Below are 24,017 nucleotides of genomic sequence, written 5' to 3'. Positions count from 1 at the left end.
ACATTTGTAGTAGCAGGATTCGTTTGACATTTTCCTGGAAGCAAAACAACAATCTAAGCAATAATACATGTCCCTGGACATCACTAGAGGGCGTCGATTGGAACGCATACTGGCTAACCGCGCTCCGAAACTTTTACGAATTTTGACGAATTACAACGGAGGACACTGCAAATTTGCAGAGTGTGATAACCACAAAGTATACCTGTACCCCCTTGAGGGAAATTTAGGTCATGGGTATCTCTATTGAAGTATGGAGGACAAGAATTGGTACATTCAACCACCCTACCAGTGCAACAGGCAAAGTGCATTGTGGACTACATGTCAACGGTAATGGGATGAGTCTAATTCTAAGGTTAGCCCTAATTAGTATGATTTTGATGTCAGGAGATGTGGAAAGAAACCCGGGTCCAAACCAAAACAGCAAACAACACCCGGAGAAAAGACGAACAAGACAAACTACTCTGTTTGCTTCGAATACTCTGTCGGATAACGAGAATTATGAGCTTGCTGATGTTATTCGCGAGTTACGTAACCTAAAAGGTGACCTGAGCAGAAAAATGGATAAAATGGCAGGTGATCTAAACACAAAGATTGACGATCTTGCAGCTGACATACGAAATGTGAAAGAAGAACTCTTAGATGCACGTGAGGATACCGCCCGTCTCGCCGAAGAAAACAAGGTCCTAAATGATCATATAAGTAATTTAACAAGCGAACTAGACGCCATGAAAAGCCAGATGAAACGAGATAATTTAATATTCAAAGGTTTGGAACAAGATGAAAACGAAACCTGGGAACAAACAGAAACAAAGGTGAAATCTCTTATCACAAACAAACTTGGTATCGATGGTGATACTATTGAATTCGATCGGGTACACCGACTGTCAAATGCTCGCACGCGTCCACAGCCAATAATTGCCAAGTTTACACGTTTCCAGCAACGGAGGTGTGTTTTCGAAGCTGCTAAGAACTTGAAGGGCACGGGCTTTAAAATTACAGAGGATTTTACTAAGAGAGTGAGAGACGTCAGACGTAAACTTGGTCGTCACTTAGTAACGGCACGCGAACAGAATAAAAGAGCCTTTCTATCGTTTGATAAACTCAAGATTGACGGGACCACATATGTCTATGATAATGTAAGGGATGACATACGGCCTTTACATGAAACAAGGGTAACTGGGAGCTAGGATAGCGGCCAAGGTCAGAATAAGCAACATTATGTAGACGTAAACAATTCTTGTGAACAATCAGAACCAGACATTACAGATCTTCACTGTCTTTGTTGGAACATTCATGGTTTAGTCGCAAAAATGTGTGACCGAGACTTAATTTCATACTTTAAAGAGTTCGATGTAATCTGTTTGATTGAAACTTGGGTCTCTAACGAGTCAACCTGTGAGATCGAGGGATTTAAATCTGTTCATAAGTCGAGAGTGAAAACATCGAAATATGGAAGACATCCTGGGGGAATCAGCATATTTTATAGAGAATCGCTATTATTCAAGGTCAAACATATCCTAAGCTCTTCAGATAATATTGTTTGGCTATTCTTTTACAGTAAGGCCACGGACTATGCACCTGTTGCTATATTTGCAATTGTATATATTACCCCCTTTAACGCAAATTCTTCTAATTCTTATACGGAACATACACTAGACGTTCTTGAACATGAGTTGGCAAAATTTAATGACGAATTCCCAAATGCACAACTTTATATTTGTGGTGATTTCAATGCCCGATGTGCAAATGAGCCTGATAATCCAGATGACGATATAGCTAGATTTGTATTTCCAGATGATTTCCTTGTAAATGATAAGAGTAATTTTCCAACAAGAATCTCGAGTGATAAGATTTGTAATCCTGCCGGTAGGGAGCTTCTTCAATTCTGTAAAAGTACCAACTTACGGATTGTCAATGGTAGATTATTTAAAGAATTGGGTAGTGGGGATTTCACCTTTGTGAATGAAATTGGAACAAGCGTTATTGACTATCTCTTGACAGAGTCGTGTAACTTTCTCAATATTCGACAATTTTATATTGACAAGAGGGTAGAATCCGATCATCAACCTCTAGTTTTCGATATCCTTTTTAAAGGCCTTGATGGCGACCAGTCTGTTAATGTAAATGATTCCGATAGAGTTAGAACTCAAGATGCCGACTGTGTAACTTCATATATTAAGTATGTATGGAATAGTAATTTGCAACCTACATTTCTAAACTATTGGAACTCTGCTGATGCTAGACAACAGATGCGTAGTTTTGACACATTTGTCAGTAATTTGAATATTAATCAAGCAGCTGACTGCCTGCTGAATATGTTAAAGAGTGCCGCTTGTGAGATGAAGCGAACAATTGAATGTAATCGCCGGTGTAAAGAGGATTTAGGGCGCTCATCACGTAACTCTTGGTATGATAGTGATTGTGAAAGGTTCAAACGTACAGTGAATTGTAAGTTAAATACCTATAGAAATAACAGATCAAACATTAATTTAGATGAACTAAAGAAATGTAAACGTGAGTATAGAGAATTGATTAAGCAAAAGAAAGTTGAATATTACTCATGTAATTTGGAAAAGTTAGTTACTGCCGCCGAGCAACCAAACTCAAACTCTTTTTGGTCTATGGTAAAGGCGAAGTCGTCTCCCATTTCTAGTAATATATCTAATGATAACTGGTTTGATTATTTTTCAAATTTATTGAATACCCCAGGTATGAGTAGTGATGGTAATGCCGAGTTCTATGAAGAAATCAAGTGTTTTGTTGACAGTGTAGACGTTGAGAAAGGTAATTTCACTGATGACCAAGATATTCTGGATGCCCCAATTGTCATTGAGGAAGTTGATCGCTGTATTAGTAAGCTTAAATTGGGTAAGGCCCCAGGTATTGATGGAATTACACCCGATGTCTTTAAAAATTGTCCACGTATTGTTAAAGAAATGATGTGTAAGCTCTTCAATGAAGTTTTTAACGTTGGGATCTTTCCAGTTGATTGGGCAAAGGGTGTCATCGCTCCAATCCACAAGAAAGGCGACTTAGATTGTGTTGGTAACTATAGAGGAATTACACTTTTGCCAATAGTTGGCAAAATTTTCTGTAATATTTTAGATAATCGACTGCATACCTGGCTTGATAGCAATAGCCCAATTGTTGATGAACAGGCTGGGTTTCGTAAGAAGTACTGCACGTCAGACAACATTTTCATCTTAAGTACAGCTATTTCTAATTACCTAGCTCAAAGCAAAGGGAGGTTGTACATTGCATTCATAGACTTTGAGAAAGCGTTTGATCGCATTGATCATTATAGCTTGTTTTATAAATTAATTAACTGTGGAGTCAAGGGTAAATTATATCGTGTAATACGTTCTATGTATCAGAATGTTAGGGCATGTGTTAGGTCAGCCGGAGGTATAACTGACTTCTTTACATGTAGCTTCGGTGTCCAACAAGGCTCTGTACTATCTCCACTCTTATTCAGTATCTATGTAAACGACTTAGGGGAGTACCTAAGCAATACACATCAATTCTCTGGTGCGCAAATAGGCCTAATTAAGCTTACTTACCTCCTTTTTGCCGATGATCTCACATTTGTTAGTACTTCTAAGATAGGTTTACAACGTTCATTAAACAATTTGCATGAATATTGTTGTAAATGGAAACTAACGGTTAATATCGATAAAACCAAAATTATTGTATTTAGAAGGGGTGGAAGTCTAAGAAAATATGAAAAGTGGTTGTACAATGGTCAACGAGTAAAGGTAGTCTCTTTCCAAAGCTATCTTGGTATAATGTTTTCGTGGACTGGCAAATGGTTCCAAGCCCAAAAGGCTTTAAGTGAACAAGCAAATAGAGCTATATACAGTTTGATACGTAACCTACATAGATATGGTACTATACCCGCGAATGTCGCATTGAAAATTTTTGATTGTAAAATTCTGCCAATTCTCCTTTATGGCTCTGAAGTGTGGGGTTTCCATCCTGCTGAAGATACTGAAAAGACTCACAACAAAATGTTACGTTACATCCTGCAATTGTACAACAACACCCCCATCGTTGCCATAAGAGGAGAATTGGGAAGAGTTACCTTAAAGGTTTATAGATACTGTAGAATTGTTAAATATTGGTTGAGGATTTTGAAAATGGATGAGGAAAGACTTGTTCGTAGATGTTACAAATTTCATTTAAGTAAAATTGACATAGTCAAATATAATTTTTGGGCTAGAGATGTTAGACATTTACTCCAAAGCTTTGGCTTTGGGGAGGTATGGGATCAACAAGGTGTTGGTGATGAATTGAGATTCCTAAAAATATTTAAACAGAGATGTATTGATATTGATACACAATTATGGTCTGAAAGTGTTAATACGTCTAGAAAACTTGATTGTTATGCTTCATTTAAAAGGGAATTGTCTCTGGAACCTTATTTAACCTCTCTTGATAAACCAATATTCAAACTGATGCTTTGTAGATTTAGAACCTCAACACATAATTTGAAAATCGAAACTGGTCGTTGGAATGATACTCCAAGAGTAGAGAGACTTTGTGAAATGTGTAATTTAAACCAAGTAGAGGATGAATTCCACTTTTTACTTGTATGCCCATTTTATACTTGTATAAGGTCAAAATATATTGCCAATTACTTTTATAATCCCCCACTGCACCACAAATTTGTATTACTTATGTCATCTCGAAAGGTTGACACTCTCAGAAAACTTAGTAGATATATATTTTATGCCACTAAACTAAGAAAAGATAATACTAGAATCTCTGAAACTCAAACGGCCTGATGTTGTCTGGTGATCCGTTCATTTTTGTATATTTAAAGTTTGTATTTTTTGGCCGGTGGCCAACAATACTGAATAAACCATTGATTGAATACATGTCCCTGTGGCTAAGACTCTTAGAGGGCACTCTGGCAAGGGTTCGGATTCTCGCTCACCTAGGCAGTTCCCTAGTGTATCTTTTGATAGATTAAAAAAGTACAAGATATTATACAGATGTAAATCTGAGTAACCTTTGTGATATCAGCTTGACATTCAAGATAATGCTTCAGTCCAAGGATATACATGTACATTTATGATATAATGACCTGATTGAAGTTCAAGAGAAAACCTGTAAATAGATATATACATGTACATAGTGTTAGATAATTGTTGTTGTCATGTGTATTGACATTGTTGTATTTGTGCTCTACCACATGATTGAGTGCAATACTAAAGTAAACCCATGATATAATTTAAATTCTCTAGTAATTGAATATTATGGCTGGAATTCCTGACTACATGTAGTTTCATAACTTACATGTAGCAGGCTTTTTGAGGAAACTAGATCGACAAGTTTAGTTAAATATTCAATCACACACTTTAAAGTGTAAAGTGTAGGAATCTTCAAATGTGTGTCACCCATTTACAGGTTTCTTGTCAGACTATACATTACATGTTGGATTCTGTAAGTGAATATTTGTACACTTGATGCAGGTACATTGTATGTACATGTACACATGTACATGTACTGCATTGAGGGGGTTCTCCTTAGATTGCTATATAGAGTTCTGGAAAGTGAATATGTGTATATTTGATGCAGGTATGTACAGTATGTTAACTGTCAATATCAGTAATCAGTATATGGTATCTGTTGTACAATGTATAGTAGAAATAACCTAGTGTTTTGAAATGGTTCCAGGCTATATCAGTATTTGGTGGTGCCTAGCGTCTGATTTTGTTTATTCACCTGCCAAGACGCCATCTTCAATAAGTCAACAACTGTTGTCCTCTTAAGTTGTTTTGTGTTATCGTTTATCAGTATATACATGTATGTCTAGATCAGTTTGATCATTGGAAGGCAAGTTGAGAACAGTGGCTATTTGCTGTGGATGGCCGGCTCCTCCTATCCCTTACATAACCTTAGCTTTGATAGAGTATGGATCTTTTATAGTCAGTCAACCATTCAGCATATTTTTTGATATACAATCCTATCTCATGACCCAGCTCATAGTTCAGGTTTGTTCCTAGTCTGCAATTTACAAAATGTAGGCTGCCATAGATAGATAGATAGATAGATGGAAAGATGGAAAGATATGGAATTCCTTGGGACTAGAAATATGGAAAGATATTCCTCAGGTCATACGGCGTCCAGGGTAGTATATGCCATATGCAGTCCGTATGTAATACAAGGTATAGATCTGTGCTGGCAGCTGTCATATAAGCATTGATATGTTTAGATTGGTGTTGATATAGATTGATGTCCACCTGTGAACTACCATGTTTAATTATTTTAAATCGACAGGTTTCAGTGGGCGTCAAGACCTGTTGTACAGTTTTGTAGATGACACACTGACAAGTAATGAAAATAAAAAAGATTACACTGGCCCAGAAACCTTCGTTTGCATACATGTACATGTATGCAAGACTTTTATATGGCTTTGTAGTCAGATCTGGCGAATATTCTAGAGGTTCATCTTGTTTTTCCCAGAGGTTGATCTTGTTTTTTTCCCAAGTTGTTGGATCTTGTGTACAAACAATACCCCCCCCCCCCCCCAGTAGAAAGAGCATTAAAAATAAACTGTTAAATTCATCTCACAGTTTTCTATTGAATTCTAACAGACTAACATTAACAACTCCTGCATTTGATAGTTTAGATATGATGTTTACTTGTCTGTGTCTGGGACTACTGTTTGTATCAAGACCAGGTATGTGTAAGTGTAGCTAGGTGTACAATGTACATGTACCGTTACAACATTGTTGTTATACCTGTGGTGTCTATAAAAGATGATAGAGTGATGGTCACCAGCCAGATGCAATTCCTTGTTATCCAACATACATGTTGTATCATAATCACATGCTAAACATTACTCACACATTGACAAACATATCCGTTTGAAAAGAGCTATTCAACTTAAGTTAAGCATTTTACCTATGACATGGTCAGTCATAATAGAGGATTTGCAATCCAGACTGAGCATGCTCAGATGCAAAGGACTATGGGATTATCTGTAGTTATCATAGTAACTCATCCTGAGATATCAATGAATAAACCTCCTACAGTGGTCAGGGTATCCATGACTAGATTATTTGTGGTTACAAACAGTGTAATAATATTGTTTACAAATTGATTCATATTTATCATCATATTTCCCATGATGCAACATTCAGGATATTCAAGATGGCAGGTTTGCAAGTTCCCTAATGTGAGGGTGGTCAAGTCAGATGTTAACAAATCAGAACAAAAATATAGCAGTCAGCAAGTTATGAGGGTACATGTACATGTACCTAGACAGTACACCTAGCCCTTATTTGATTTCTGAGCTTCCTCTTTGAATGACAGAAATTCTACATTCCAAAGCGTATAGTGATGTGATAGCAAATTAGTGTCAGAACAGTCACCCAAGTTGAGAGGCTGCATTTTTAGGTTGTAGACGTCAAATCTTTATTTTTAGGAGGAGTACACACCTTTCCTGGTCTTTGACTCGCAACTGTAAATTGTATTCATAACTCTTGAAACCCTTTTGTGAAAGTATTTTTGAGAGAGCTTGAGACTGTCATACATGTACTTGAAAAAATCACACACCCCTTTTGTACATTGTCTTTCTTTTAGTGTTATTTTTATCACGTTCTTGTGTACATATTACAAATTGCATATGAAAGATTCCATTTCCTAAACTAGTTACTAGCTTGGTGCATCTGCCAGAGAACAATACTCAAGAGGTCATGGAGGTCAAATAGCTGTGCAGTTCAAACACTGGTGACTTGGTGATGACATGTGATGTCACCCAGCTACAATAGGAACACATAGTAGTTTAAATTTTATGTATATTAATTTATCCATCTGGCATGTCTGGGTACAAGAATATTGGCAGTTTTGTGTAGAAGAAAATTTTTAATTTTATTGTAGGTATTTTGGAAAATGTGTTAATCTCACTACAACAGAGAATTTCAAGGCTGAATACACCTATTATGAATCTAGGCGTGTGTGTACCTGATGTGCATACATTAACCTGAAGGGCTGTGAAGTGAGGTAGTACGTTTCCGGCTAATATTAATTGTGTTGGCTTCATGCTTCAAGACACGTTGATTTGCAATCGGTGAATTAGTTTGAAATCTCAGCTTTGATCAGTTTAACCTCCAGTCTAATTAGATGGAGTGAAGCTTAGACACTTCATGAGGATAAAGTCAAAATTAGATGTAAAATGAGGTCCATGCTTTTCTGTAGTTTTAGAGTGTTTGAAAATAGGAGAAATGTACAAAAATTGATTTTATCCAGTGAATTAAATTGGCAAAGTGGTAACATGATGTATGATACTCATTGAAACCAGGAAAAACATCACATTTTTAACTTTCACTTACATACATACATTTACATGTATACAGAGAAGTCGTGTCAGTTTCTGATGCGTGTCTAGTATCTGTTTTGTTTCACACTCTTGAAGGAAGTGCTTATGAGGTGAGGGTGTGAATGCTTTCACATACTGTAATATGTACATTAGTCTGGATGCCAACGTGGTCTCTAACTGTGAGTGGAGGTGTAAAACTTAACGAGTCGACACTATAGGAACTAGACTATATGTACATGTACATTTGTAATCTAGTTCATGTAAATACTAATGTGTGAAACTGCAGTCATTACATGAAGGTGTAAGTCTTGTCAAACTCAAGGAACATCCCTGCCTAATGTACATGTATGTTACATGTAGCAGAGAACTTGTATTATTACATTTATCTTGAGACTCGCTACCCTTCAATACATGATAAAACAGAAAGATTCAGTCACTTGGTCCTTCAGTCAAGCCTAAAACCTACAGAAATGTACATTTCTCAAAAATTTAATGATTTCACCGTGTGAAAGGTACATGTATACTACATTGACATAGAGAGCTTCTTGATATAGTGACACCAGCCCAGACATTAAATCTCTGGGCTAGTGAGACCATGACAGATCCTGTGGGCTAAGTGTTGGTGGGCCAAGAGATCTGATTTTATATGCCTACATTTATATAAAGGTTGTCAATATTGCAACCCTGAAAATAAATAAAAATCAACAAAATATGTTGCTATAGCACTCAAAGAGTTGTACTATTCAAGTGTTAGTGAAAGTATAAGTGCATGAACTCTTGGCTGAGATAGCCAGAAACATACATGATGTCATGTACATGATATATAGAACAGCATACAGGTTTGTGTACATATCAAGCCTGACTGAACAAGGACCAAAGTGAGTGCATCTTTCTGTTCTACCATGTGTCCTATACTTTGCATCACATTCTTTTTAAACTATGATTCCTAAATAGTGCATGACATTCTTTGTGTCTGTTGAGGTTCATTTCATCTGAGTGACTCTTCAAGTATCCATTGTGTTTCTTATACTCCACCCTTGGTAACTATTTGTCAACTAGCAAAGACGACAACAACTTTCAGCCAACAGTGACTGTGTATTTGTCAATGTTTGTGTTAAAAACAAATGTCACCTTATCAGAGCAAATGAAGGTACTGTGTATTTGCAGACAAAGTCCCTGTTAGTGTTAGTGTTAGTGTGCATTTCTTACAAAGTCTACATTTTGTATACTAGGAATCAGGATACAAGTTGGCAATCTATCAATTCACCAACATAAATACAAACAGATATTTACTGGATCAGTTTACTCTAACATACATGTACATTTTGTACAATAAAATGCTATATTTGTCTGTCCAGTGATGCTTATATTGTGTCACTTCGGTACGATAACAGCTTCACCACCTTGCCAATTGGCCACTTGTGACTTGGAGTCTATGCACAAACCAGATATTGCTGGATGAAATTTAATAATAAATTGTATTTTAATTTCCTAAAAAGTGTACTACATAACATAGTACACTACATGGTACATTTCAGTGCTCTTTTATACAATGCTAAAAATGTACATACATTATGTGGATAAATTGTCAAAAGTTACAACAATTTACATGGTTAAAGTGATAAACATTGCTTACTGAGACTAGAGACTAAAATAACAATTAGAATTACATGAAACTATGTGACTAAAAAATTAGAAAGTTTACAAGGCAAAAATGATGATAAAAGTTTCACAAAATCACACCATGCTAAGTAGTATTACATTGCACTTAAGTTTTAAGAGAACTTTGTAAGACGTGCATTGTCTTGGGATACATGTAACTAGAATAAAATCACACTTGGGATACTGAAAGATATAACAGTGACATTTACGAGGCATATATATGAAATAATATTAGAGTTTGAAAGTGCAGCTGATGAGCCCATTGAGCAATACACCCCTCCAGATAATAGAAGGGAGTGAATGACTCCTTGACCCCAATATGGATGGCAAATGACCCCCTTGACCTCCATCAATACTGTATTACAACTGTAGTGCAATATTCATACATTTGTGTGTGATATATGACATACAGAATGTACATGAATATGTGCAAAATATGGCGCTATTATATATAACATGACATTTATTGCATAATTTGTCATTTTAAGATGTAAGTATAAGTGTAACTTAGTAATCAACACTTTTCTAAAATGCAGTATACATTTTGCACAATATACATGTACATGTACCTAACAACTGCTAGAAAATGTTTGCCATGTAAGAACATTTACATTATGTACAGATGTAATGGTAGAACGTTTATTCATACATGTACAGTCATGATGATGTCCAACTGATGTGCTACAGTTTCTCATGACAGACCAAAATTTGATGTTCCCATATTCCTTATAGACTACACTATTCCTTAGGATATGTGTAGTCTAGAGGCTATCCATGGCACCAAATCTCTTTTCTTCTGTGGTCACTCAAATGAAAAGCCAGTTTTTAGCATTTTGCTCCATAACGACAAATTTTGTCTCTTATTGGAGGGTACACAGTTGGTTGTTGTAAACACATGTATGCAAGCCTATGTTAGATATATACATTGTATTGATGTACATTCTCATGCATGAAAAGTGCACAGGGTCAAGGGACTGATAACATTACAATGCTTTCCGTGAATATAAATATTAACAATTTCTGTACAATTTAGTTTAAATATTTTTATAGCTACATTTGCAATATTTAATATACCAGGCCGTCATAAATGTACTCCATCTGTATAAAAGAAACTGACATGGTATTTATCGATTATGAGAATATCTTGTCGAAAGTTGCTATGGAATGAATCTTTAGATACTGTATGCATCATTGCTCATGAAAGTAAAAGTGATATACATGTTTACATTGTAAGATATCTAACCTTTAGAAATATGTAATATATGTTGATATATATTGGAAGTGAACAGAAATAAAACATTTCTACAATTACGAAACAACATTATGCACGCCTACTGACAGTTTTAATACTATTATCAATAAATACATTTACATACTGTACATACACATTGTGTAAGAGAAGAGAGAGGGATGGATGGAGGTAGACAGATACCGGTAGATAGACAGACACACCCAGACAGACAGACAGACAGACAGACAGACACGCATGAAAGAGACAGTTGGAGGGAGAGGTTTGCTTTGATTGTTTTATAACAGGCAAACTGTGAGAACATGATATTAAGTTTGGTAAGAGAATGACAGACACAGCTGTTCTGATGTCCTGTGGACGGCTGAAATAATGACTTAATCTGGATAGGTGGATAGAATTCTCTCCAGAAGCTTTACATGGTGTGTAGAAAGATTATATCTAATGTGTAGAGAGAGATTACGTTCAATGTAGGTCTAAAGACTCCGTTAGTGATATTTGTGTGAAGAATATAAAAAATGCCTTGAAGGCATTCATGCAATATGGAAAGTGAAAAGCCTTCAAGGCATTCTTTAATCGCTGAGATAGTAATCAGAAAATAAGCTTTGATTACTTCCAGATTAAACATGAAGATTTATTGGTTTTCTAGGGTTTACTTTTATAATCATGTAGTTTATTTTGTTTCTGGACAAAATTTGTGAATGTGTTTTGTCTGTTTGTTCATTTTAATATTTGCCTACAGTCTGGTCCATATTCCTTCCAACTCAGTGTATTGTACCTCGTGAATTAGGCTAAAAGAATTGAGTATAACTTGCCTATGTCAAGACAAAAACATTGTTGTATTGTTGGTATATTTTGGAAAATGTAGTAATGTCTAACTTCTAAGTCATGTGTTTATATATTGTACATTCATGCTTTTTTTTTGAAAAATGATGTAAAAACCTGAGACATACATGGATGATGTATGTGGAAGTTATAAGAGGTAATTGAATTATATATATATATATATATATATATATATATATATATATATATATATATATATATATATATATATATATATATATATATATATATATATATATATATATATATATATATATATATATATATATATATATATATATATATATATATATATATATATATATATATATATATATATATAGCATATTTATTCAATGTGGGCATATATGTTATAAAATATAATGTTTTACATTTAAATTTGCATATGTTGTGCATAGAAATATGAAATATAATGTACTGTGTATAGTATAGGAAGGCAGTTGTACAATATGTGATGGTTTACATATTGCCTGGGATAATAATGAATGGCCTAAAGGCAATGGACGTTTCGTTTGACAAGACATCACTATATGTACACATCTATAGGCAATTGATGGGTATTCAGCAAATTCAATTTCTTCAAAAGACATCAATTGAATACATAATGGTGAGGTACATTTATGAATTATGTCAGCTTGTCTAGGTGTGCCCTGAGTTAATTAAACTACAGTGCCAGGGTAATAGCCAATTCTAAGATTTCAGTTTTATTTCTGGAATTTTTTAGTGCATTTTTATAATATTGTAGAATTCATACTCAGTAGATTAAAAGGTAAAGTCTAAAAAAAAAAAAATTAAACGCAAAGCTCAGAATTCTGTTGATGGCAGATTTTTGGCTGATTAGAATTCTTTTCTGAATTTGTAACTTAAATATGTATTATAATAGTGTGTATGTACATTATACCCATCTGTGAGACTCATATATATTCGTCAATATAAGTCAAATGGGCCACAGGTTTTTAATGGAATATATACATCAAAATGATATTTTGGGATTAAAATGAAAACATTTATAATATAATCACATATTAAACTGTCAGTCAAATTAATTGCTGGTTTCAAAATGATGGTTTCATGTTTATTTATGGAAAAAGTGCTCATAATACTCGAATTACCATGATGGTATAGATTTCTATGGATGTCTTAATTTGGACTCTTGCCATATTTATGCAGTGATGGTGCAGTTATTCCTACATTTAGAATACATGTAGTTCTCATCATATCCTAGTACTACTAGACTAGAGATGTGTGTACATGTGCTATCGTCATTTCAAATGTATTAAATGTTCTTGCCATTTTCGGACATGTCCTTAAAATGTACATGTACCTAAAATGTGGTCCAATTACAACTGTACATACATTGTAGGTAATTTTTAGTCAGAATAAATACATACATGTAAATAAATAAATGAATGAATGAGTGAGTGAGTGAGTGAGTGAGTGAGTGAGTGAGTGAGTGAGTGAGTGAGTGAGTGAGTGAGTGAGTGAGTGAGTGAGTGAGTGAGTGAGTGAGTGAGTGAGTGAGTGAGTGAGTGAGTGAGTGAGTGAGTGAGTGAGTGAGTGAGTGAGTGAGTGAGTGAGTGAGTGAGTGAGTGAGTGAGTGAGTGAGTGAGTGAGTGAGTGAGTGAGTGAAAGAGCGAGCGAGCGAGCGAGCAAGTAAGTAAGTAAATAAATGAATAAATAAATATACATACATGTAAATAAATAAATGAGTGAGTGAGTGAGTAAGTACGTAAATAAATAAATAAATAAATAAATAAATAAATAAATAAATAAATAAATAAATAAATACAAGTATCATAATGTTCATTTTGTCTGGAAATGAATATTAAAAATCACTTTTTACATTTTTTACATGTTATATGTGTGCAGTTGCATGTATAATGTATAGAAATGTACATGTGAAAGTACATTTTATATGTACTGTATGTACATGTATGTACATTTGTACAGACAGGCTGACATGAATTGAGGTTCAGATTATTTACATGTATACACTATGACTTCCTTGTACTGCTATGACAGCCATATATGGTATCTGTAAAATGAGAGGCCAGATATTGTTATATTAGCTGAAATGTGCTGTAATCACTACATGCATACATGTATGATGCTTCCACTCCTCCCACTTACTTTACAAGATTTAGTATAAATAATTATGAGAATAGTTGTATGTGTTGAATACTTGTAAAGACTGTCACTTTTCTCCATAAAGATAAAAAACATTGTGTTGGATTGGCAAAAATACATAATTTTATTTGAAATCTGATAAACTTTCCTATGTTAAAGAATTAGATTTATTAAAAATGACGGGAAATCCAATAATTTAAAATGATATGTTAATTAATGTACTTGTTATGGCTATATGATATTAATATTAATATGGATATTCATTTCCTACTGAATTCTGGTTCTCATCATCATATGTAGTGATCGTCAAAATAAATGGGTTTTAAGATTTATTATGTGTTTGATAATCTATGATAATCTGTTAGTTGACAGAAGTATCAACATGCCAGTAATTGCTAATGTTGCTAAGTTTCATCGTAGAGGGTAATTTATGAAAAGGAAGGAGATGATAACTTAGTTCAGTTTGGAATAGATTATAGTGACTATTTAAGTGTTATTTAAGGACCGGTTCAGATTAGGATTAAAATTTTGGTGAGAAAAATAGTTATTTGACAGAGTTTTTAGAAAGGGTTGACCCAGAACAAATGAATGATCCCCATGTAAATTATCCTGTATCATATGGCTTCATTTATAATATGATATAATACTAATGTGGGATACAAACACTGGCCTTTAAAAAAGAGTCTGGTGCATGTACCTGACTGATTTCTTGCCTCAGTGTTGTTACATATGTATGTATATTTTATAAGTTGTAAGATTTCAGAGCCTTGATAGTAGTAGACTGTAAGATATGTCTTGTCACTCTGTCCTCACCGGCCTCCTATCTCCAGTAAGAGGAGTCATGGCATACCTTATGGACTATGATAATAGACTAGGGTAAAACCTATATAAACATGTATTTAACTTCCTGTACATTGCATGCTATTATTAATATTACCATAATTTTTTCTTCAGATATGAAGTCTCAGTAAAATAATTTGGAAACCCAGGCAGATTTGACTTATTCACTTGCTTGTCAAACACACACACACACACACACACACACACACACACACACACACACACACACACACACACACACACACAGAGTTTGACAAGCAAGTGAATAAGTCAAATCTGCCTGGGTTTCCAAATAATTTTACTGAGACTTCATATTTGTGTGTGTGTGTGCGTGCGTGTGTGTGTGCGTGTGTGCGTGCGTGCATGTGTGCGTGCACGTGCATACTGAGTCTTTCAATATCACATGTTAGCTTCAAGGAAGGGGACTTCGAAGATAGTACCGGGACATGTAAATGTATCCCTAGGCTACCATTACAGATTTTTCAGTTTACCCTGTTCTAGAATCCATTACTGCATTGCAGACCTTGTATGTGCATATATAATGTACAACACCAGTAGTGCACTATTTATAATGTACTGTACCTGTCATGTAGCTGACATGTTTTTGACAGGTAGACACCAATTTTGCTCTCTCACCCAGAACAACAACACACCATAATAGGTATTAGCTGTATACCTTTGCTATGAAATACATTTATTGAAAAGGAATGAGGATATAAGTATATTAGAAATGAAGTCTGTGAAAATAGGAGTCATATATTGTAAGACCTACATTTGTATTCTCAAGTCTGTGTATGTGTGAATGTTTTGGAAGAAAACTATTCTTGCAGCCTGCCATGAATTGTTTTAATAGAAACATAGCAAAAATGACACTGCAATATATAAATTATGATATATGTTATGAGCATTAAACTAAACCAGGAAATAATTATCACTGTATTTAAAACTTAACACTCCCTCCCCACCCTGCCATGTATTCAAAGTAAAGTGGTGATTTTAAAACCTGTTTGAATACATTAAAGCAGTGTGACAGTATGACATTATCAAATCAGAAATATACATAAACAACCTGTATTGACCTATATAATGATGACTTGCAAATGTGCAATATATCACATAATCAGTCAGCTAAATAGTGATACATACAGCAAATCAATATTCAACAATACAATATCCACGACAGTCGATAAGCTGTTCATCTCTTGTGTCCTCGTTTGACCCTCATGAGAATTCGCTATGCTAATTACATGTAGACTGGGGTATCCTGATGGACTGTTTTGCTGTAAGGTCATTGCTGATTTGGTCTTTTTTTCTCTTTCACTTGATATGATGGATTTCCTCGAGAGTGTTATGTAGCTGTCAGGGTCATTTCCACTGTGACATTTACTGTGGTTGATATGAATAATGTGCAGGTATTCCTAGAGGACTATTGGCAGGATATATTGATTAGTTTAGTGATTCAAGCTTGTCTTGTCAGTTTTGCTGACTTTCATTGGGGATATATACATTGAAGCATGTCCTTCAGAGTTTTTGGATTTCATCATGTACATGTAAGTATAGGTACATTATGTCATCACTGACTAGACAAAACTTGGAGTATATCCTATACATTGTACAAGACACTGTAGGCGGGGGATGAGATCAGTTTTGGATACATTCACTTGTTGCAATGCTTTCTTTGGGAATGCAGTTTCAGTTTCATGACAAACCACCTTTATGAAAAATGTTGGTAATTTTGAGTCCATATTTATGGTGACTAACTAAATCCGATCGATTTCTGTCATGTAATGTGCATCACTGCACTGGTTGTCATCTCTCATCTGCATTGGGAGAGGGCGCTGTTCAGCAGAACTATATTTTCAGTAGTATCAGGAAGTCTGCTTGCATGGTAAAATGTATGAGTATATGAGTGAGGATCACAGTTTCATATGTGAATGATCAGTCAGCATTTCAGTATGCCAACCGCTGAACCAAACGTAAAAGTAAGACTCCCAATAAAAATCACATTGTCTGGCCTGCAATATTGATGGACATGTATAAGATCCCGTGCAGTACAGTAAACTGTATTTTTACACAATGTGTTTGTATTTATTTCCATTGCTGTTGTTTAGGAAGTCTGTCTGCATATATACATGTACAGTTTAAACTTCCTTGACTTGCACATGTTACCCAGTGTTCTGCTGGCTTCAAGTATGTACTACCTGTACTACCTTTGTCACAATCCATGGACACCTGATAACACTGTTAATAGTTATGATATTGATTCACTTGATATTAAAAGTCACGTCCATAAATGATAATATAACCCAAAGGTGTAACTCTATAATGACCTGATATATGAGGTGTCATGGAATCCATACTTTTCTGTCCTACAGTATTTTGAAATTAAAATAAATAGCCTTATAAGAACTACATGTAGATAAACAGTATATACTATGATTTAGATGGAAAGATATAGTAAACTTCACAAAGTATCAAGAATTGACATTGTTCCAGGCTGCATTTGAGATGTGATATTTGTGTAAGTTAGAAATTGTCAGGAGAGAATCCATTATCTTATGTGATTTATTTCAGAGTATAAACTATACATGTAATAACACAAATGAAAACTGAATGGTCTGAAACAAAACTCCAAGTTTCCAAAACTTCTGATTAGCTTCTCTCTGTTAAATGAGTATTATCTGCCACCATCTGGTTAGCAGAAGCTAGATATGTCAAAATAATGTTTTGTAGATACTTGCAACATTGCTGGTTGAGTTGTACAGCGTGGAAATAGGCTCTTGAATTCATCTTTAGATTTGCACACCATAGCATCTAATATATACCATATACCAAGAAATCGTGATTCACTGACAAACAGTACTATGAAGAAAGCATGTTGTAATTACAATATAGCATACCATGAAGTTAGTCTTACAGAAAGGAAAACTATCAAATAGCAGAGTGAAATGTAAAACTGTTGACTATACACCACAATTATGTAGACGAGTGAAATCCATACTACAATGTATGCATTCTAGCTAGATCAGCTGTGTTTAGTGAGACCATTTGTATCTACTTCTGATACTACATAGCACTTACATCAATGTTATCCTGTATATTGCAAAATTCCTACTAAATCACCCAGTCTACTCTAGCTTGTCTACAGGCCGGATATGGGACTTTGCTACCCTGCATGTATGTAGTGAATGAGTGTAGCAGTCTGTGATTCTGTAGCCTGTTTTACTGCACTGACTGGCATCCATAGAAATAGCTGTCATCTTCTCAGCAATGGAAGTCACAGTCAGTTTGTAAGAAATGCTAAGTAAAAGCTGACTTATAAAGGAGAAAGTAATGTAAAAAAGACTGGGCAGAGTTACTGCCCTTTCATGCTTTCTCAAAGTAAACGTAATTGCAAGAGTCTGATGTCTTGTTCTGTGAGCATGCAACGTTTGCAAACCAATTTCATTTTGCCTAAAGCAAAACCAAATCTTGGAATATGTTTACCCAAATCCACATCTTGCCTTGAGCGAATCCTAAACCGTAAGGTTATTCATGTGCACAACTTGTAAATAATTCGTGGGAAAAGAGACATTTCGTGCTCTCTATGCAATTGTAAATCATTAAATTTCTATATGACCATCAGCATCTACTTTGATCTGAATTTTGAGAAACAAATGATAAACGAAGTGTTATTAGTCTTTTCTTAGATCAGACAAACTGACTTGGAGTTCCTGATGTATAGTCTTTATCATTCAGAGCCATATCTTCAATCTTTTTTGACTTATCAATCAGAGCTAAGATTGAATTCCCTAAAGTGGCTGCTGTGGTCATGTAACCCCCCCCCCCTCCTCCCTGCCCCCAGCAAGGCCTAGTAGAAATGTAAATAGACAGTTACATGTATACATGTATGTAACAGCCGAAAATGGTGTTTCCTAGCTACATGTAACTTATTGTAAGAGACTTGTATTGGTGTTATTATTTCATGAAACTTCTACACCAAAGCGAGAAAGGTTCTAGAGATACTCAGATAGTAACACCATGACAAGTCTGTGGGCTTAATAGATATTTCCAGGTTAAGACCAACTAATATTTCTTCATTGGATATTTTTTTACCAAATCTTTGAGTCTTCATCTTCATTAGCCATCACCTTTCAGTGGAGGTGAAACGTTTGAATTAAGAAATACATGTAGGTTGTATTGAGTCTGAAAATAGATTTACAAGTGTTCCCTGACTGAGTTTATTTGTATAACTTTCTATAGACCACACTGTAGTATTACTGGTAGTAGAAGTGCTATTATTGTTGTTGTTGTTTAGTGTATTTTGTATTTCCTGTATCTTTACATATCTGATATTTAGTTCAACCCAATAGAAATATTCAAATGTACATGTATGTTGCATCACAATCTATTTCATAAAAATATCAACTTCTTGACAAAGTCATTGCATTGGAGGTGTGAAACTAATGGGAGATACAAACCGGTGTTTGTATTCATACAATGTATGTTGCTGATAGAAAATATCAATGCACTTGTTGTAGATATCTTTAAAAAATAAATGAAATTCAAGTACTTTACAAATGAATAAATCTTTATTATACTAAAGTAGCATGATTTGTGGTTTGTTCTTTGCAGGCTTCCTTTGATAACAATAGTGTATCCAATACTAGTAGTCCAGGTATTGAACCTCCCCAGCCTACCAGACCACCATCACAAGTCTTAGGAAATAACTGGGAAGTACATTATGATGACAAAGGAAGGAAATTCTTTTATAATGCTGTCAGCAAAGAAAGCAGTTGGAAACCACCCAGAGGTCGTAAGGTAAGACCTGCCACTTGTTTGATAGCTTTCATCGAATGCTTTCCTCTGGGGCAGTTTCTGTCGTGTGTAGAAAACAGTATGCACTTGTCAGTTGTTCCGTATCTCTCCCGATAAATGCTTTCTTCTACAACTTCAAGGGTATTTTCTGTCTTGCGAAGAAAGTGGCTGTGGCCGTAGCCATAAAAAAACAAGTATGGGCTTAATTGTCAGTTGTTAGCTATCTCTCAGTGAATGTTTTCTTCCAGGGTATTTTTTGTCTTGTGTAGAAAGTGGTAGTAGCCAGAAAAACGCTGTGCGCTTGTCAGTTGCTTGATAGTTTTTTGATGACATTAGCTGTCTTGTGTAGAAAGAGACAGTAGCAAGATACACAGTATGGGTTTATCATCTGTGCTGTACATGTAGTTTGGAATATGGTATTTTCTAGTTAATAGTCAAATTACTACATTACATTGACACATTTGTATCACTGCTAACTCGATATATATATGTAGTTTTATTTGTCCAACTTAAATAGAGCATCTATCACCTAAACTAAACCCGTTAACTAACGGAACATCAAAGCCCAACATGTATCAACCCGCCAACACTTACTTGTCCGCACCCAATAACCCACACAATAACAACCAACACCTCCACACATACAACACCTACCCACCGACACAGACAATAGTGATGGTATTTCTATTGTCTACACTCTATATATACAGCACACCCAGAGAGTAGGCCTCAGAGTGTCTGATGATCGCAATATGCGTGAAACTCCGAGTTACACCCAAGAAAGAGTTCCAGTACTACCAAAACTATATATATATGTATATATATATAATTATATAGATGTTGCATTGCTGGGAGACCAATATATTCACAAAATTCAAAATGACTTATGTTATTGAGCAATAAGTATGTGTTATGACCTTTGACACCTTTCTATGACTTGAGTGGTTGGACTATCTACTATGATCTACTTATTTCTATTCCTGTGCAATAATCATGGTACCTATAAAAAAAGACAGTACACGTATCTATTACACACACTACTGTCACTTACTTTCATACCAGTACTTTTCATTGAATGATGTGAAATATCCGTAATTATTGTGGGCAGCAAGTTGGGAATTACAGATCTCTGTTTGGATTAATGTCAGTTATTTTTGTCTGGTTTAAAAATCAGAAGTGGGTCAGATATTATGAATGTACCATCTTTTGAACAAATGTGAAATAAATTTATGTCACTCATCAAATATACTACATTGATACCTACGTTTCGTTGCTAACTTGAAGATATACTAACTTAAAATAGAGAAATAAAGTTGTCAAAAATAATAAACAAAGCATTTCAAAAAGACCTTTTCTGGACTTATGTTCATTAGATTGGGCAACAAGGTAGCATGTGTACTCGGTACAAGTTATTTCCTGTACAAATCTATGGTAGGCTCTGTAGCTGGGAAATATCAACTGCTTTCAGTGCTTGGATTAGAAAATATGCAATCCATCAGCTTCATGAGTTATTGGTAAATGTAGTATTCTTTTGGGGAAATACACATTTTGATTTGGTTTCTTGTGTATAAAATGTACACATTTAAGCAAAGGAACAGAATTGTTGTCATCGTATTCTTCCTTGTTTGAGGTTAACGTTCTTGTATTAATTTAGTATTCACAACAGTATGGGAAAGCCACCCCACCATTGTTTAAAGGTGGCAGTGCTGTACCATATGTAAAGCCACTACAGTGTGACTCAACACACATGTAATAACATTCAGCATTCTTCCAATGCTTGTTGGAACTAGTTTATGCAGACCATCAGTACACAACAAATGTAACCTTCACACAACATATTTCCAGTTAGTCCCCATTGTTTCACTGTTTTTTTTTTGCAAAGCTTTTAGTCTAGAGGGTATTCATTACCTGGAGAGAAATCTCGAGATTCAAAGCCATGGATAGCATCTAGACTAGAAAGGTTTGGGTACTCCAGTAAAGGATTGCAGAAATCATGCAGATAAAGTGGAATGAGAAAGTGCTGTATTTAAATCCTCTAAAAAATAAAAAATGTGACTTAGATCATCATTGTAAACCGTCAGCCTCTTTACAACAGGACAGACACCCCCTCCCCCTCAGGGTACAGATTTACATGAACAACATAATGAATACAATTCTGGTTGGTACAAATCAGCACACTCATGACACTGCAAATGTGTAACCATCACAATATACTTCCAATCAGTTCCATTGTTTATATAAATTATACATGCAATGTAACCTGCAAACCTTTGAGTGTTAACAGAGCAGGTGAGTGACTGACAAGTACTTCATTTGGACTGGGAAGGACCCTCCACTCTAATTCTGCTGTAAAAATTCCCGTGAATAAGTTACAGGAACTTCATTTTATCAAATGTTTAATTTGATTGCCAATTTTCCTGTCATAGATAGGTGTCAAAGGTCATAAAACATACTTATTGCTCAATAACAAAAAAGTCATTTTGAATTTGTGTGAATATATTGGTCTCCCAGCAATGCAACATTCTACCTGAGTTTGTGGAATTTTTATGTTGTCATTAAAGTGATTCATTTGACCTTCTACTAGTCTCTCCAGGAGGGGATTTCCACCAAATAAATTTTTATGTTGTATTGTAAAAGAGAAATTTGAATGTCTGTGTATATGTTTGTCTAGTACTTGGTATGTGTATAAAACTCACTATCAAACAAGAATCACAATCATGTCCTCAGACCTTGATAATTATATTTTAATTACAGGCAGTAGAATAAACAAATGTCAAAAATCATTGTCTAGCAGTGTATGGTGTTTAGCTAGTAAATGTTATGTACACCAGCATTAGTGCTATGTAAGTATGTCAAGGATGTACATACTGTAAGGGTGACCCTATTCTGTTCCCCGTTTCTCATTCCCAACTGACCCAAATTTTCAGCCGCAACATCAAAATAATTTTTTTCCACCCACCCTTAATATTTTGTGGAACAGCGCCCTTTCTGGCATGAATTAGCAATGGTCTGGACTGGCGATGTCATTTACAGTCATGGCAGCGGTGATGACACTTGTTCACAAACAGAACATTTCTTTCATGATAGAAGTTATTCAAGTAGGGGGCCTGAGAACATGCCAATTGTGTAGAGAATCTGGGAAAGGGCTTGTTACCAGGAATACAATAAAATGAAGATAGAGAGGAGGATAAAGAGAGACAGAGAAACATGGAAGAAGATGAAAAAGTAATGAAAAAAAAAAGCCAATGTGAAATTTGAATATACAAAACATATTAATGAAAAAAAATGCTAACATGTGTGCCCGGTAGTTGCTAAAATTTTGTAGAATATAAAAAAAAGTATATTCTGTTAGGACCGGAATTTAGAGCAGAGAGTAAGTGAAGTGGAATTGAAAATGAACATGTAAGATACAATCCATCAGTTTGCACTCAGAGAAAATTGGTTAGGATTTAACAACATTACATATCTTATACTAATTCATAAAATATATGCCCATGATAGCAATAGTTTTAGTCATCAGTATAAATTACTTGCATCTGTACACTGTTACTACACATATGAGATGTTTACAATGTAATTTGAAATATATATATGGTTGCAAATGTTGAAAGACAACTTCCATGGAATTAAATACTATGGCAACCATAGTTTCAGTTACAAATGTACCCACATACAGAATATTTATATTGCAAATAAAATGAAACAAAACTTCTAGAATGTATTAAATACAGTTTCAGTCACGTGTAAATTTTATACCACCTGTGGTAATTGTTACGTTGCAATTTGGAGTATTATGCAAATGGTGAAATGTATGAATGTCGTTGAGGTGCATTGTTTCAGTCTCATATCCTGTGACCTGTGTTAGATGTTTATAATACAGTTTGGAGTATCTACATGTGTTCTATTCTTGCAAATAGTTAACCATCTTCAATGAAATGAACATTCAAATGTGTGTAGTCTGTGTCAAATACATTTTACATACATGTACATTGATAAAATTTAGTCCACTATGGAATACAGTGTAGCTGTTTACACAACTATCCATACATACACGGTGATCCAACAACTTCCAAGAAATGTACAAATACCATCACATCGAAACACAGTTTCTGTCACATTCTTAAATGACGTATATGCATGTGTATACCACCTGTGAGTGTGTTGTTTGTTTAC

The 24,017-nt window shown here is 34.9% G+C and overlaps 1 protein-coding gene across 2 annotated transcripts in view; it reads left to right on the top strand.

Annotated features, from left to right (window-relative positions):
* LOC144434631 (rho GTPase-activating protein 15-like) overlaps nucleotides 1-24,017 on the top strand; it is an 83,161-nt gene that overhangs the window by 8,416 nt on the left and 50,728 nt on the right. For both annotated transcript variants that reach the window (XM_078123121.1, XM_078123120.1), the window contains exon 2: nucleotides 19,662-19,847. In XM_078123121.1, coding sequence (XP_077979247.1) covers nucleotides 19,662-19,847 — 186 coding nt within the window. The remainder of the gene's footprint in view (nucleotides 1-19,661; nucleotides 19,848-24,017) is intronic.

The sequence above is a fragment of the Glandiceps talaboti genome, chromosome 4 (genome assembly GCF_964340395.1).
Source record: "Glandiceps talaboti chromosome 4, keGlaTala1.1, whole genome shotgun sequence".
Taxonomy (NCBI): Eukaryota; Metazoa; Hemichordata; class Enteropneusta; family Spengelidae; genus Glandiceps; species Glandiceps talaboti.
The sequence above is the reverse complement of the archived record's forward strand: the minus strand, read 5'-3'. Positions and strand labels throughout refer to the sequence as shown.